This window comes from Phascolarctos cinereus, unplaced genomic scaffold, assembly GCF_003287225.1.
Source record: "Phascolarctos cinereus isolate Bilbo 61053 unplaced genomic scaffold, phaCin_HiC Scaffold_9;HRSCAF=440, whole genome shotgun sequence".
Classification (NCBI taxonomy): domain Eukaryota; kingdom Metazoa; phylum Chordata; class Mammalia; order Diprotodontia; family Phascolarctidae; genus Phascolarctos; species Phascolarctos cinereus.
Genome location: NW_027556402.1, coordinates 76,680,483 through 76,698,433, shown reverse-complemented (window position 1 = coordinate 76,698,433; position 17,951 = coordinate 76,680,483). Strand labels below are relative to the sequence as shown.

Below are 17,951 nucleotides of genomic sequence, written 5' to 3'. Positions count from 1 at the left end.
ATAATCCCACTACTGTGCCTTTTTATCCTGTGTGATTCTTGTCCATATCCTCTCAGGACAGCGTATCTACCCAGCAAATCTGGAAAGCAATTTGGAACTATGCCCTAAAATCTATTAAACCAGGCCTGCACTTTGGCCCAGCAATACCACTGCTATATCTACATACCAAAGAGATTTTAAAAAGAAGGAAAGGATCCATATGGACACCAATATTTATAGCAGCTATTTTGTGTATATATGTGTGTGTGTGTGTGTGTGTGTGTGTGTGTGTGTGTGTGTGTGTGTGTGGTGGCGAAGGATTGGAGACAAAGAGTTTGCCCATCAAATAGGGAATTGTTGAACAAGTCAGTGTACATGAATGCGATGGAATACTATTATACTATGAGAAATGATGAAAGGGATGATTTTCAGAGAACCATGGGAAGACTTATATGAACTGATGTAAAGTAAAGTGAGCAGAATTAGAACAATTTACAGAATGACAACATTATAAAGACAAACAACTTTGGAAGACTTAGGATCCTTAGGAACTCTGACCAACCACAATTCTAGAGAATTCATGATAAAATGTGCTATGTACCTAGGAATAAAAAGATGGTGGACTCAGAATGCCAATGCAGGAATTTCTTTCGCTTGACTATACATGTTTGTGACAGTGTTTTATTTTTCTTGCTTTCTTAATAGTGGGCACAGAGAGAGAGAGAGAGAGAGAGAGGGAAGGAGGGTGATGGACAAAGGGAAGTCACATTCTTATTGATTGAAAAAATGTTAATTAAAAAAGAACATATCTACTTTGTTTTTTAATTCAGTAGTATTTTTGAACCTTTACTTTTTTTTGTATAGGTTCAATTTATTCTAATACGAAACATTCTAATACTACTTTCTATCCAAAGGATTGCCTTCCTTTGGAAAGTCAGTAAGCAACCTATGAGCCTGGAGTTACCTAATAAACAGATTTATAATTCAATTAAAATTTTGAAATTTAAATACCTATCCCTGGTGACATATAAAGCATAATTATATGTTACAATTTTTATACAAGAGAGACTAGATAGAAGGGAAATGGTAATTTGAGATATCTCTTTCCCTGACAAATTTGAGGATGGTATAGAATGAAAGGGGGTAGTTAGATGGCACAGTAGATAGGATTCCCCACCTCAAATCAGGAAATGTTGGTTGGTCAACCTGCAAATCACGGTGATGATATCTTCCTGAGTTCAAATCTGCTCTAAGACACTTACTAGCTATGTGACCTTGGACAAATCACTTAACTCTGTTTGCCTTAGTTTCCCCTCTTATAAAATGTGTTAAAGAAGGAAATGGCAAACCACTCCAGCATCTTTTCCAAGAAAATTCCAAATGGAGCCATGAAGAGTTAGATATGACTGAAATGGCTGAACAACAACAAACCAGCATACAGTGGAAAAATAAAATTCTGATGATGTTACACTTTATTGAAGTAGTTTTTAAAAAGCAACAGACATCAGCATGGATTGCTTAATGATGCTGCCAAAACATTTGTGGTACTTAATAATTAATATACCCTAGGCTCTTAATTATCTTTCTTCAATGTGTTTTCCTAGTTCGTACTTAAATAAAGCATAGCTAAGAGTCTGAAAGATTTATTTTCAAATTAGTTGGTAGAACACTTATTGCGAAATATATCAGACCACTTTATTAGCAATTGCATAGAAATGAAATGGACCCAATCACTCAAAGCATAGGAAACTATATACTTAGACACCAACAGCATTAATTTTCAACATATGGTTTCTGACCTCAGAAGCCATTATATAAAACAGAGTTTGAAAGTCGACAGCAATTATTCCTTTGGTCTATTCAGAATTTTTAATTGATTAATTTTTTCCATGATCTTTCCTATATATTTTCAATGGTATTTTTTTTGGTAGTTTTAATATGCCCAGATAGGAATGGAGGCAAGGGGAACACCATTGTGCATTGTATAGCTCTTCCAAATGCAGGTTAATTTGTAAAAAATAGAAATCACAAAGCTGAAAGGGACCTTAAATATCTTACAGTCTAGTCCTGTTATTTAACCTGAGGAAAATGAGCCACTAAGTGATTTGCTCAAGCTCACAACACAGGTAGTAAGTAGCCAAGACAAAACCCAAACCAATAGCTCTTAATTTCCCATCTAGTAATTTTTTTCCATATATTGGGGACCCCCAATAGTTTGTAACTACTTTTTTGTTTGTTTGCTTGCTTGTTTGTTTGCTTGTTTGCTTTTTAGCTAGGCAAAGGGGTTAAGTGACTTGCCCAGGGTCACACAGCTAGAAAGTGTTATGTGTCTGAGGCCGAGTTTGAACTCATGTCCTCCTGAATCCAGGGCTGGTGCTCTATCCACTGCGCCATCTAGCTGCCCCATCTAGCTGCCCCATAACAATGACAAAAAAATGCTGTGGCCCCAGCACAATAGCAGTTGCACTACAAGTATCTGTTGATTCAATAAATATGACAATTTGATAAATTATGACCAAAAAAAAAAACGACTTTGAATTTAATAATTCATTTCTCACCTTGCTGCACTACTTTGGGGCTTCTCTGATTTTCCCACCATGACTCAGGAAGCTCATTACGGAGAAAACCTCACGATCTTATGAAATCCCATCAGCCTTGGAACTCTACTTCACGGCCACCTCTTGGTCCCTCTGATTAGAGAGCAGGGCCATAAACTCTAAAACCTCCAGTAAGGGAGGGAGCTCAGCTCAAAACGTCTCCTAATTTCTTACCTGGCCACACTTCTCTGCCATGCTCCTCCCCCAGCTCTTCTTAGCTCTTTCCCCCTCAGCCTTTTCAGCTCCTCCCCTATTAGCCTGTAAGCTTCTTGAAAGCAAGGACTATCTTTTTTCATATATGTACCGCTAGTGCCTGGCAAATGTTGTTGGACTACTGTCCATGGGGTTTTCTTGGCAAAAATACTGGAGTAGTTTGCCATTTTCTTCTCCAGTGTATCCCCATTTTACAGAAGAGAAACAGAGGCTAACAAGGGTTAAATGACTTGCCTAAGGTCACACAGCTTGTAAGTGTCTGAGGCTCCATTTGAACTCAGAGCTTCCTAACTCCAGGCCCACCACATCATCTAGCTACACATATGCTGCCTGACACTTAATGAATTTATTGACTGACTGACAGTGACACTTTTGAATGAATCTGTATTGTGTTCAGAACAGCAGCTACACACATTGGAAAAAATGTTAATACATACATGTGCAAAATATTTGTTTAGCCTATACAAGGTATTTTGACCTATCTATAGATTTGCTTATGGAGCCACACAGATCTGAATTTCCTCTATAACATACCCAAGAAGGATCATCTAGCCCATTCCACTTTTGCAGATAAACTGGGGGTTTGGCAAATGCCCAGACTACCTAAAATGGTGTTACTTATGTGAAAGATATATGTGTCTGCTTCTGAGAAATAGGTCCCCAACATTTTCCACATGCCATCTGAATTGATCTGGGAACACACCAAACCATCATTTTCCATAGATACTTCGTTATTAGACAGTTATTCTTTACATCAAGCCACAATTTTCTTTTCAACTTCCACCCACCCAATACTCCTAATTTTGAATCATCCCCCCATTCCCCTCCCCCAAGGCTAAGGAGAACACTTCTTATCTGTCTTTCACACGCTAGCCCTAAGATAGCTATCATGTTTTCACTAAATCTTCTGATCTGTAGAATAATGGTTCCTTCAACCAGTTCTCATATAGCCTGATCTTCTGTGGATCTTGAAGACCCCTTGCAATAACTCCAGGGCTTTCCAGAGATGAATAGTTAACAGGTTGTGAGCACATGGGACACCACACCATGCTGATTCTGACATTTAAGATATTTTACTTAGCTGATCAAACAGCTTTCATAAAATAAGAATTTTCTTTTCATTATCGTTCTAATTAATAACATAACTGAACACTGAAAGTAAATCCTTGAAGATTAAAAAATGGACCAGGCGATAAATAAGCAAATAAATAAGAAACAAGTGGGTACTGTTCAATTTTTGTCTTTTTATTCCTGGCACCTACTATATAGTTCCTTGTACACTTAACAGTTTAAATGTTTGTTATCACCTACACATCAGGCCATCCTCACTGTCCCCCTCCCATCAAAACTCCTACTCTGATTCTGAGACCCTGAGCTCTGATAGAGGAGCTTTTGCCTTTTCTTTTCCAAAACCAGGCCACCACATCACCTCCTGGGCGTTTCCATACCATGCCACAAGTATCATGCACCGGCTACCGTCATTCTCTCCCCACTCTCCTAGAACCAATTAGAATATGAAATCCTTGAGGGCAGTCACTGCCCTACTTTCTTACATCTGTACTCCCAGATCTTAGCACAGTGCCTGGCACAAAAAAAGCACTTAACAAGTTTTTCTTTTCATTCTGTCATTCATTGATTCATCCATTCATTCAGCCAAATTGAAATAGATCTACTAATACTAAAAAGATGAGCTTAAAACCTTCAATTCTTCCCTCCTTTTAGCCTCTATCTCTATTACTCCATTAAGTTCTGTCAATCAAGGTAACAAGACAAGGCAACAATCATTTACTAAATGCTTACTATGTTCCAGGGACTAGACTGTGCACTGGAGATACAAATACAAGCAAACAGATAGTACCTGTCCCCAGGGAGCTTATATTCTAATGGGGGGAAAACAACAAACAAGAGCATGGAGTGTGAGGTGGCATGGAAGGTACCCATGGGAGGAGGGGGAGACAATGTCATAGTCTGAAGAGTTAAAAGCAAATCCAGGAGGGGAATGAAGGATGGTTGTCTTTTGGGCCCCTCTACGAAATGGAGGCCCCAGGAAGAGCTCACCAATGGGAAAAGGGGGTCAGGAATAGCACAGGGATTTTCCTGAATAAGAAGACCCAGGTGCAGAGAAAAGTCTCAGAGTGAAAAGGCAGCTAAAGTGAAAAGGTATTTATATTTATCTTTTCATATTTATCTTTTCCTCTCCATTTTCACTGCCACTGGATTCAGTTCACCCCATTATTGCCCTATTTCTGGACTATTTCTATAAAATACTAATTTCTCTACCTGTGTCCAATATCTCCCACATCAGTCATCCTGCTTAGCACAGTTGCCACACTAATCCAGCTAAAATACCTTTATCTCATCACTTACCTGCTCAAGAATATTCTATTTGTGTTTGATATCATCCAAACTCTACAGTCTGGCTCCACTTATCTCCATTCCTCCATAAATCTGCCCCTATTTATGGATCTCTATCTGGGCCAGCCTCACACTGACCTCAACACACACCATGCTCATCCCCACCTTTCTTCATATCATCCCCCATCCTTTCTCCCTTTCCAAATCCAATCAATCTTTTAAGTGCAGTTTAAGATTCACTTTCTATCTACTTACTTCCTCCAAAACACTTTCCCTGATAACATTCAACTTTCCCATTCTAATCACTCATAGCAACTACTATCTATATACATATACTTTGGCACTTCAGAACATTTAATTTCTGTCTTGTCTATATATACACGTATTTTTAGTACTTAATTATATTCAACTTAATACTTCATTCCCTTCCTGGATTTTCTTTTAACTCTCCAGACTATTTTCAGTGGCATCCAACTATTTGTGACCCTATTTGGGGTTTTCTTGGCAAAGATACTGGAGTGGTTTGCCATTTCCTTCTCCAGCTCATTTTACAGATGAAGAACTGGAGCAAAAGTGACTTGCCCAGGGTCACAGAGCTAATAAGTATCTAAGATAAGATTTGAACTCAGATGAGTCTCCCTGAGACCCCTGGCCCTACCACCCCAAATAACTGCCTGTCCCATAAATGTTGTTGTTCATTTTTCAGTCTTTTTGACTCTTTGTGATCCCATTTAGAGTTTTCTCAGCAGAGATACTGGAATTGTTTGGCATTTCCTTCTCCAACTCATTTTACAGGTGAGGAAACTGAGTCAAACAGGGATCAGTGACTTGCCCAGGGTAACACAGCTAGTACCTATCTGAGGCTGGATTTGAACTCAGTTCTTCCTGACTCCAGACCAGGCACTCTACCCAATGCACCACCTAGCTTCCTGCTACCCCATAATTATTTTGTATTTAATTTTTATACATTTTGTGTTTACTTGTCTGTATACATGTCATTTCCCCACCCTTCCCCTAGAAGACTATAAGCTCCTTGAAGGCAAAGACTCTTTCATTTTTTACTTTATACCCCCAGGTTCTAGCACAAGGCACAGCACATAGTAGGCATTTAATGTTTTCAAATTTAATTCAAATCAATTGAATAGCATTGTAAACTCCTTAAGGGTAAGAACTATGTCTCATAATTATCCTGTGTTGCCACAAGGCAGAACAAGATATAAGTAATATAGTGGATGCTTAATAAACATTTGCTGGGTTGGACTGAGAGTAAAATGAAGAAAACAAGTATCCTTTTGTTACTATTCTACTCTACATTCATAATAGATCCAGGCATATACATCTCTCAGCGAGACTGACTTAATAATTTGGCAATGAAGTACTGCTGAAATTCATTTAGGTACCTCTCTTAAATAGTTTAAAAACAAAACACTCAGTTCTTAGTTGAATTTAGAATCACCATACCTCTGTGTTTATTTAACTCATGACACATTAGTCACATTATCTAAAGGGACGTCCATTAGGTTAATTGTGGGTAAGTGAATAAAACTCATTGATAGGACTAATGAGCACTACTTTGAATGCTCCCTAATTCAGTTAGATCTAAGGAACCAATTATCCAAGATCTGTGCACTTAGTCTGACAAACACTTGGGTGGATTCTTTTTTTCCTCCTTACATAGAGTTTTCTCTCTGTTTAAATTTGTCTTTCCATTTGTAATTAACAAATACACAGTTTATTTCTTTTCAGAAGATGAATGGCCTTGTAAAAATTTCCTTGGAGGTATGTTTCACTATGTAAGTATACCTATAGGTTTGTTGGATTGGATTGGACCTGGTGACAGACCTACTGGTCTTCCCATAGACAAGTTAGTTGCTGATCATGTGAAGGGGCACAGTGAGTGGATAAAGGCCTTGAGGAGTCCTCACCATGGCTAGAAACAAGCTTATAAATCACAGCTCTGATCATGCCACACACACACACACACACACACACACACACCCCATACTTAATAAACTCCAGTGGTTCCCTGTTACACTCCAGGATCAAATATTAAATCCTCCATTAGGCATTTAAAGCCCTTCATACCTTAATTCCACCCTCTCCTCACTTTTATGTTCTTCTCTTACATCTTATTAGCCCTCCCATTTCACCCCCTACCAAGCACTCTGCTATCCAGTGCCAAGGGCCTCTTTGGTGTTCCAAGAACAAGATACTCCATTTCTACCCTGTGTAGGCATTTTCTGTGGCTGCCTCCCATGTCTGGAATGCTCTCCCTCCCCACCTACACCTCCTGGCTTCCATGGATCCCTTCAGGGTCCAACTGCAATCCCACCTTCTTTAGGAAACCTGTCCCAACCCTTCTTCATTTTAGCCCTTGTCCTCGGTTTATCATTTCCTGCATTTATAATTTATGTAATTTATCTTGTATTTAGCTGTTTTGCTTGTTGTTTCCCCCTCCCCTTACAGTGTGAACTCCCCTAGGGCAAAGATTATGCTTTTTTCTCTTTTTGTATTTGTAGCACTAAAGCACCATGCCTAGTAGTAGTAAGTGCTTAATAAATGCTTACTACCTGACTAATTGAAAGATACATCTTTAGTGGCCACTGCCCACTATTTTTACTTGGTTTTTTCTTTAAATAAATTGTACTGATTCCTTTTGTTTTCACATCACTGTTTTTGTCATTCTCTTCTCCAGAAGCATATTCTTCCTTTTAGCAAAGAAAACTAAGCAAAAACAGCTGATCCAGTGATGTCATCTGATAACATGCAGCACTTTACACTGATAACCTCCATCCTTTTACTGAGAGGATGGAGGTACGTTTCATTATCTATTCTCTTGAACCACTATGGGCTCTTCATTTGCTCAGAGTTCAACTTGCTTTTGGTGATCTTTTCGTTTACATTGTACTCACTGTGAATATTATTCTCCTGGTTCTGCTTATTTTATTCTGCATCAGTTCCTTGCATTTCTCTGAATTACTTTTATTCATCACTTATTCATCCTTTTCTTGCTCATCTTGAGAAGTAATATGGTTTAACATATAGAGAGAATTGCTTAAAGCCTAGCAAGACTCGAGTTCAAGTGTCACCGCTGACACATACTACTTGTATGACCCTACACAAAATAATCTCTCAGTGCCCTAAGCAAACCTCCAAGAGCATAAATTGCAAAGAACGTGCCAACCTGCACTGATAGATAGAATCTTATCATTCATACATTAATGAGATCACAGATCCAGCCTCTATCCCATCATTTCATAATGCACAACATACCACAACTTGTCTAGTCATTCACCAACCAAATGATGAAATCTTCTACTTTTAAAGGGACTTTAGAGGCCACTGAGTCCAACCTCTCTCATTTTACAGATGAAGAAACTGAGGCACAGAGAGTAAGTGACTTTCACAGAGTCACAATGCTAAAAACGCTGAGTCAGGAGTTAAACACAAGATTCTTTGAGTCCAAGCTCAGTACTCTACCTAATATGACAAAAAAAAATGATGCTACGGGTATTTTTGTACATATTGGAGGTTTGTTTTGGTCCTTGACCTTTTTGAAGCACATGCCTGGCAGTGGGATTGCTGGGTCAATGGTTATGAACAATTTTCTTATATAATTTCAAATCATCCAAAATGGTTGAATCACTCCAAGGCTCCACCAATATTGGCATTACCCTTATTTATTTTAATTTAATACTAAGTTAAAAGCTTTACCCTTATCCTAATAATAAAGGGATTATACTAATATAACAATGAAATTATGCATACTTATCTCCAGAAATAATATGTACCAACAATGTTCTGTCAATATTTCTCTTCTGAATATTTGATGCGTTGTTAAGTTTTTTTTTCCTCTTCAAGAGCCAGCATCTCCAAACCACCAGACCCAGGGACATAAGCCAACGTACTAGACTATATTCTACCAGATAGCAATAATGTCTTTACCCAAGCCCAGAAATGACACGAACAGACTAAATGGTAGACAGCTTACCAGTAGTCATGTTGTCTATTAGCAAATAGCAAAGTTGAAATAACAGGACTAAGTCTTGTAAATGAACTAGCTACTGTGCAGTCTACCAACCTAACTTTGGAAAGCTACCTGGGGAAAGTCAGGAAACTTGCAAGAGAGGATCATGAAAATAGAAATTCTTTTAATCTAACAAAAATTCATCTTAGTGCAAATTTTTTCTTCCATCTTTTCACTACAGTTAGTAATATCTTATCTTAGTGATAATGCGCATAATAGGTGGAACCTTAATTACCTTGAAGTATCAGTACTGATTGTCTAATACCCTGAAATTAAGTTAATTGAATGTAAAGTGTATTGAGGGCTTAATTTCCCTACTTGAATTCAACAGCAATAAATATTTCAAATTCTCTCAGTTCCAGGAGGTAGAATATTTACCCATTGTTTGTTCATGCTTCCTTTTTATTGGATCTTTTCGCCCAGTCTTGTAATTTCACTGGTACAGAGAACTCCTCATGAGGAAGCTCCCTTCACCAATGCCAATCTGCAGTGCTTCTGAAACTCACAAACAGTTGTCTGAGACATTGAAAGGTTAAATGACTTACCCAGGGCCACAAAATGAGTATGTGTCAGTTTCACCGTCTATTATAACACTGCCTTAATTACATCTACACAGGTAAACTAAAGTGTCCATTTAATGCAATTAAGTGTGTGTGTGTGTGTGTGTGTGTTTTCAGACATAGATTCACCAGGTCAGCTCCATCTTTCATCTTCAAATTTTAGTTACCTACTTGTTTCAGAGTCAGTTCTATAGGGAGTCCCTCTGCCTGCCAGAAGTCAGCCAGCAACTGAAAGGGAAGTCCTGCCCTCTCCCAGAAGAATGTTCAGGAGGAAGGAAGGAAGGAAGACAAAAACTAATGCTGAGGAGTGAGTCAGCCAGTACAGAAGTAAACATTATCTAGCTGAAAAGGGAAAGATAAAGTAGAGATAATAGGAAGGAATCCTAAGAGGAGTTGCCAGATATCTGAGGTTGCAAATTAGAAGGACTGAGAACAGGTATCTGCTGTTTTGGGGGGGAAAAATCTAGAGAAGGGAAAAGTTGGATGCCTGGATCTTGGCAAAATGGTGAGGTAGACCTGTGCTCTCCTCTCTCTATGCCATCCATCTACCCTTTTCTCCTAGACTCCTCCTCCCTATGTATCCAACATATAATATAATCCAATAAACATGTATTAATCAACAAGCACTTATCAGCCATCCACACTATATTCAAGGAAGTGTTATGCGTTAGGGGCACAAAGACAAAAAAAAAAGGAATAGCCCCCTCCTCTCCATGAGCTTATATTAGGAAGTTTTTTTTGTTTTGTCTTTTTGAGTAAGGCAAATGGGGTTAAGTGACTTGCCCGGAGTCACACAGCTAGTAAGTTTTTATGTGTCTAAGGCTGGATTTGAACTCAAGTCCTCCTGACTCCAGAGCCAGTGCTCTATCCACTGCACCACCTAGCTGTCCCCTATGAACTTATCTTAAATAAGCATTAAGGGCAAGGCATCCTCCTACATGCTAGAGATATAAAAACAAACCAGAAAGACCATGCTCTTAGAGATTTTACTTCCCCCTGGGCCCTGCACTAAGTCAACCCTATACAATCAGCATTCACTCAACTTTCCCTTGGTCTCACCCCTCCCCCTCCAAGTTCTTGGCCCACCTATGGCCCTGCTCCCTTCAGTCCTTTCCTGTACTGACTAAACTAGAATATGATCACCATGGCAATAAAATTCCATCTCCTCCATGCATTCTACTTTGTTGATAAGGCAGTTACATCACTTGATGGCAAACTCCTTTTATTTTTCAATGTCCAGAAACCAGGTTATATCAAAATACTGAACCTTTGCCCAGAAACTAACTTAAGACCTTTATGACAAGGACCTACTGTGCACTGTAATTGGGAACATAAATGTTAGCTATCAATATTATTATTATTAATCATTACGTAGAATGGATAGAGTCCTGGACTCTAGAATCAGGAAGGGTTGGGTTCAAATGCTGCCTGAGAAGTAGACTAGCAAAGTCATGAGTCTAGAGCTAGAGTGGACATTTGCAATCTGTTTGATCTGGGGCAAGTCACTTAATTACTCCCCTCCTCAGTTTTCTCTTCTGTAAAATGGAGAGAACAGTAACTGCTTCACAGGATTGTTGTGAGGTTCAAATGAGATACTGCACCAAAGCACTTTGCAAACCTTAAAATGACAACAAAAATCAGCTGTTACTTTTTCGTCATTATTGTTGACTCTCAGTTATCTCAACATTTCAAATTCCTGTCCAGATCCCAGTGACAGGGAGGTAAGAGGAGAATATTCTTTGACATACGGACAGTAGCACTAAAAAAATCATATCAATCCAAGTTTTTGGATTCTTAAAGGCTATAGTGCCTTCTTTCTGAGATTATTTTTTATTCTGTCTGTATCCTATTTATTCATAGCTATTTGCATATTGTCTTCCCCCATTAGACTGACTTTCTTGAAAAAAAGTGACAGTTTTTGCTTTTCTTCCTATCCCTAGCACTTTGTATGGCACCTAGCACATAGCAGGTGCTCAATAAATACTTGTTGACTTGACTACAGATGTCTAAATCAGAGGGGCAAAAAATTTGTTATATTCCCTAGTTTGTCTATTTAGATAGGTTCCTTAAATCAATGTTTCACATTCTTCTATTAGAAAAGCATAAAAATATCCAGTATTGAACCACTCTTCCTCTATCCTCCATCATACAGAAAAGTAAGTCTCTATTTACTGTAATCTGAATAATGTTTAAGTCCAACTACAAAAATCTATAACTTTTGTTAGCTTTCCATTTTATGCAAATTTTCAGATCACAGAATCTCAACGTTAGATGGACCTCAGTGGCCATATAGTCAAATGACATCTGTAAAAGAACATCTATTTCCCCATGAAACAACATCTGTACAAATACTTGGGCAGCCTCTGCTTGAGGAAGGAACCTACAGATGTAATGCATTGGTTTTAAGGCCAAATGAGAGAACCTTAAGGAAGCAGAAGCTATTGGGAGCATAATAAATCTTGCAAAACCAGTAAAGTGACATTTTCAAGGACAAGACAGGTAATACATATAAGCATTGGCTTATCTGAGACTAAACAGAAAGAATAAAGGTAGAGGGAAGATGGCTTTTTTCAGTGGGATACATAGAAAGGAGCTCAGAAGCATTTATGTTGAGGTACCTTCAGAATTGTCTGATTTTCTAATTCTCTTTGGCATTATTTCTGTTAGTAAAATATACTCAAATTTGTCGTTAAATGCTTTGGAGCTTGCCTTTTCTTTGACAGTCCTTCTGAAATTTCAGTAATGCAGTTTCACCATGTTGAGCCTTATTTCCATATGTCCTTAGTATCTAAAACTAAGCTTGACCTCAAAATCAAATTGCTTGAAACAAAAGAAGAGAATTAACATGCTTTACAGTGCCCTAAAAAAAAATCAGCTAAGATGCTGCTGCCAAGCTAATTCTGTGCTTAGAGTTAAACTCATTTCATTTAGCTTCGTTTTCCTTTTCAAACCCTTCCCCTTCCCCCAATTGGCTAAAATAGAGCTTTGTACAACAGAAAAAGGGGGTCAAATGTAAATAAGAACTGCCTCTAACATATCAGTTAAAGCCAGCAAATTGTTAACTTACTTTAAAAAAAAAGGTTTAGGGTGTTTTTTTTTAATTGACTATTATGCTAAGGAATGCAATGGATTAATTTACACCTGTTCTGCCATTAAACAAGCAAAATTCGTAGGGGAAAGTAATCAAGTGTAAATAACATTTGAGGGGGGAAAAAAGAAGCAAAAATTTGAATTAGATTACCACAAAATATTTCATTTGCTTTGACTGGTAGATATTTAAACCTATAATAATAAACCTGTCGAGGGGGTTGAACTCGATCCCTTGCAACTCTAAACTGATGATCCATTGATCTATCAGAAGGTAGTAGTATATCGGGGCTATATAAAGGAGCTCTGGAGCAGTAGTGTCCTAGAAAGAGGTGAAGTTCAGAAGACTTAGACTATAATTTAGAGTTATCAGGTGTTCTCTTTATTTACCATGTGTTTTTACTACCTTTTCCAGTCTGGAGATCATAGGGTGACATTTAGAATTGGGAGGATTATTTAACCATACCCCTTATTTTACACAAGAGGAACTGAAGCCCACAGAGCTTTGTAAAGATTGGACTTTGCTCGATGTCACACAATTATTAAGTGACAGGGCCAGCAATTGAACTCGGGTCCTCTGACTCAAATCAGTCCTTGATATTTTTACTGAACTATCATCTCCTACTCTCCTTGCTAATGGAGACAGATCAGCAAAGTAGCTGCTGAGGAGACCCAATTTCTCCATTAAAATTACCCTGATCCATCTCAATCAACAGGCCTGTCTCCTAGTTTTCTTCTTGCCACACCCTACTTACCCTCTCAAAAAAAAAACTTAAAAAAAAACCTTTTTGTTGAATTTGGCAAGTTTCACAGCCCTTAACTCATTCTGGGGTTTAGCCTTCCTGGCGTTGGTCTCAAGATTTCCACGCCGTGCTTTTATATTCTTCCTTGGCTCCATGCCCCAACTTTCACCTAAGACGCCCTTCATCTATTTCACAGTTTTGTAAGGGCCTCCTGTATAATATGCATGATTACTCTTTTAATCCCAATATTCAATTAACTCTAACACCCTCATTTCTCCACCAGGCAACAGAGGCAAAGAATTTGCTCCACTTGTGCTTCAGAGACAAGGCAAACAGGACTGGACAGCCATGTTGGCCCCAGTAATGCTGACTTCCTTTAAAAGATCAATTTCATTTGTAACACCGCCAGTTTAAGATGGCTTCCTGCTTACTGACATTGATTGTCCATGAAAGGTTTTTGTGCTCCCTGTACGGCTCTCTTAATGCAATCAACTCAGCTTTTCCCCGTTTGCTTGTAGCACTGTCCTTTCTCTTGTTGGAAATCTTTCTAAAGGTAACAAAGCACCATCTCTTTTTTTTTTTGCTGACTTTTAAAGCTTTTTAAAGGTCTTTTGAAAGAAAGAGAAGCCAAGTGAGAAAGCGTTTTTATGGTATTATAGCACTTAAAGGGGGGGGGAACGTATTTACTGGCTTCTAATTCCAGCTGTTATAAATCTAGGCCCATTCATTCAGCTGTCTTATCGGATTGCCTTGACTCAAATTCACACCCCATCTTATTCCTCACAACTTACTGGGTGGCTTTAAGCAAGTCACTTAACATCTCAGCCTACTTCAATCATCTGTAAAATGGAACTAATATTGGCATCTAACTTACAAAGTTGTTGTGATGACCAGACAACTTAACATATGTAAAATACTCTGCAAACTATTAAGCATTATATAAACGGTAGCTATTTTTATTATTATTCCTGCTGTATCTCTACCCATTCTATTACTGCTGCCTCTGCTCCATGGCTATGCCTGCATTTTATCCCTTTACTCTTACAGTATCTATTGGCTAGCATGCTCCCACTCCTTTGAGGGTTGGGGGTTGGGGGGTAGGTGTGGAGAGACCTTCAATTGGTCCTAACTTCACTGATAATGCTTTATAATTGGGACAAGAAAATTCTGTGTCACAGACAAAAGAACAAAAAACCAGGACACACAGTGAAGACACCTTGAGACATCCAGTAAAGGTCAGAAATGTATACGGATCAGTCATGCTGGCCTCAGTTGTTAATTTTATTTCCCTTCTTCCAATACCTCAGTATAATAGGGCCAACTGCCATTTGTCCTAGGGTCTATAAGAAGCACAGCAGCTAAGTGGCACAGTGGATAGAGTGCTGGCCTTGGAGTCAGGAAGATTCATTTTCCTGAGTTCAAATCCAGCATCAAATACTTACTATGTAACCTTGGGCAAGTCACTTAACCCTGTTTGCCTCAGTTGCCTCATCTGTAAAATGAACTGGAAAAGGAAATGGCAAACCACTTCAGTATTTTCGAAAACTCCAAATTGGGTCAAGGAAGAGTTGGACACAACTGAAAACAATTGAACAACTGCAGAAGTAGCTAAACAATGTTTGTTAAATGCATAAAGATGAACAAAAAGTAACAATAATGGTGCAATATTATGTATCATTTTAAACTTTTCAAAGTGTTTTATATATTGGGGTTGGTCCTATTATCATCTCCTTTTTACAAATGAGGAAACTGAGCCTGAGAGAGGGAGGTTAAGTGGCTTGTTCAGGGTCACACAGCTAGTAAGAATCTAAGGCAAGATTCAGACTCACTATGCCACCTAACTTCATAACATTTATCCTCACCCATTGGTATTTCGAGATTGTTACCCCAGTAGGGACATTTAGAAGTCTCCACCACCTGCTTCCAGTTACTTGAAAAAAAAAAGCCATTCCAGACAATTTAGGAGCAGCATTGGACATCTTCAGACTGCTACTTGGGACCTTCTTGTGTGAAGTCAGTAGAAGGGTTAGATAAAGAGAAGAGTCTTTCCAGGATCTTCCAACATTCCTGAGGTCTTTTTCACTGGTAATCATCAACAGGTTAGCTAACCTTGGAATAACAACCAAAGAAAACTACTGCTGATTGGTGCTGAATGACAGCTGTCAGTCAATGGCCCTGATGTGTTCCATTACTATTTCTGGGGCCCCATTAATACAAAATTCCGGCATAGTGCCCTGATCCTCAATCCTGTGATGGATTTGCACGGTCCTTTTAGTGGTACAAGTTAAATGAGGACATTCTGTTGTGTTTATGCTGATGAACCTACAAAGACCCAATTCTAGCAGTATTCACAATTACAGTTCCTATACACTGCACTCAATTAACAAATATTTTTGGTTTGCTTCTCAGAGACCTTTTCCTTGGACTCCTATGACTAACAAGAGTGAATCCTGCCAAAATTTACAAGATGTGTGTCCCACTGCAGCAGAGGAAAAGCCTCCAACAAGTCTGTTGTGTTTAAAGGACTGTTTGTTTCTTAGATATGGTGTAGTGATAATGGTGTTGGACAAGGAGCCAGAAGACCTGTATTCAAGTCTCAGCTCTTGGACATGAAACCTGGCTGTTGTAAACTCCGGAAATTCTGGACGGATTAAGCCAAATACTTTTTCCTATGCTGTTCCCTCCTTTTCCCGCCCCGCCCCCCCCCACTTTCTCCTGGACACCACCTCCTTCCTCTCAGGTTCAAATAGCTATTTTGTCCTTTTCTTTTGCACCTGTCGGTTCAGGCAATAAATCTAGCGCTCAAACGGTGAGAGGGCTACATCCCCAGCAGTGCCCAAAGCAAGACATGGGGCACAGCTCCTCCCAACATTTGAAATTTCCAAAGTTTGGGAAAATTGACCCTCTAGCTCCTACCGTAAACCTTCGGATCCAAGACGCTCCTGTTAGACTGGGGCCAGAAATGCCCTCCGCCCCACCCCGCACAACAGCTTCAAACATACAAGTTGACTTCCCATAAACTGTAAGTTTGATGGAGTTTCCATCAGCATTCTCCTCTACATTAGTTGGGCTATAAAAGTCCTTTCTGGCCAGGTGAAAGGGGGAACTGGATCCCAGTTCTCTTTCTGATCCGGGGGATCTTCTGGATCTCGCGTGCTGGCCGTTACCTAGTCACCATCAACGAGCCGATCCTCCAGGTGTATCCTCCCACCCACCCCTCCACGCACCCCTGAGCCCTCTGTGCATTGCTCCATCCAACGGGGACCCCTTTATTATCTGGCTGCTCTGGCCTCCTGTGAACGAGGCCGACAGTCTTTAGGAAGGAGGGGCGTTGGCGCCTCCGGACCACCCTAACCCTGCCTCTCCACCCTGTACCCATGCTTCCCCGTCGCAGGGTAGGACCCAGAGGGAAGCAACGAGTGGGCGGCGGCCAAGCTGGACTCGGCCAAGAAGGAGGCTCTGCTTTCTCTCCCCCGGCCCCAGGTTCCCCCAATTCCCAACGCTAGCGATTGCACTAACGACGCTGTGCTCCGGGGACAATGAGCCCCGGAGGCCCCCACTCACCCATCGCTCGAAGTCTTTCTGCCTTTCCTTCCTTGGGCTCTGAAGCATGTGATTGTCAGGCTGCGGTGGCAGACTGAAGTTTTTGGAGCGGCCAGCTGCTCTCTCCTCCCCAGGAACACAAGCTCTCGGGTTTGCTACTGACCCTCACACCCCTCTCCCCTCCCAGTGGAGATTTCCCTCTGGCGTCAGTCAACTCAAGGCGGGCACACAAAACCCCTCCTCCTTTTTCACCTGCCTTGCCTCACTAGAGGAACCCCCGCCCCGTAATTCCTCTCTCCTCCCCTGTGCAGTCCCCCCAGACCCCACCCCCAACTTCTCCCCTATGTCAGTCCTTCTAAGGTCCAGACCCGCTGCACTCATCTGCTTATTCTCACACACATTCCTTCTCTCATTCACCACTAAATCACTGTGACCAAGTATAACAAAGTTTCCACACAGCTGTGGATGAGATATCAGGAGAAGATAAAAGGATCAACTGGTCTGAGTGCTGTCGTTTCAGAACTGTGACATTTGGGAAATTGTACGCATTTGGGAACATTGATGCTTCAGTTTGAAGCCCTTCCCGGGTTCAAACCATAACGACAAAAGAATCCCCACTATGACATACAGAGTTGACTCTCGAGTCAGAGAACCTGATTTCCAATCTCTGCTACCCAGATGACCCTGGACAAATCATTGGGCCTCAATTTCCTCATCGGTAAAATGAGGGGACTGGACTCCATTGCCTCTGAGAACCCTTCCAGTTCTAGATCTGTAACCCCATACAGGTTAAGTGGTCATCCAGCCTTTGGGTAGATGGGTGAAAATGAACTGCCTCTGGAGCAGT

General features: G+C 40.1%; 1 protein-coding gene across 1 annotated transcript in view; it reads right to left on the bottom strand.

The window, feature by feature from the left end:
• GPM6A (glycoprotein M6A) overlaps positions 1–17,309 on the bottom strand; it is a 491,855-nt gene extending 474,546 nt beyond the window's left edge. Inside the window, exon 1 of the mRNA XM_020997866.2 lies at positions 17,126–17,309. Within this exon, the coding sequence (XP_020853525.1) occupies positions 17,126–17,129 (4 nt within the window). The 5' untranslated portion in view covers positions 17,130–17,309. The remainder of the gene's footprint in view (positions 1–17,125) is intronic.
• Between the last annotated feature and the right edge of the window lie 642 nt (positions 17,310–17,951).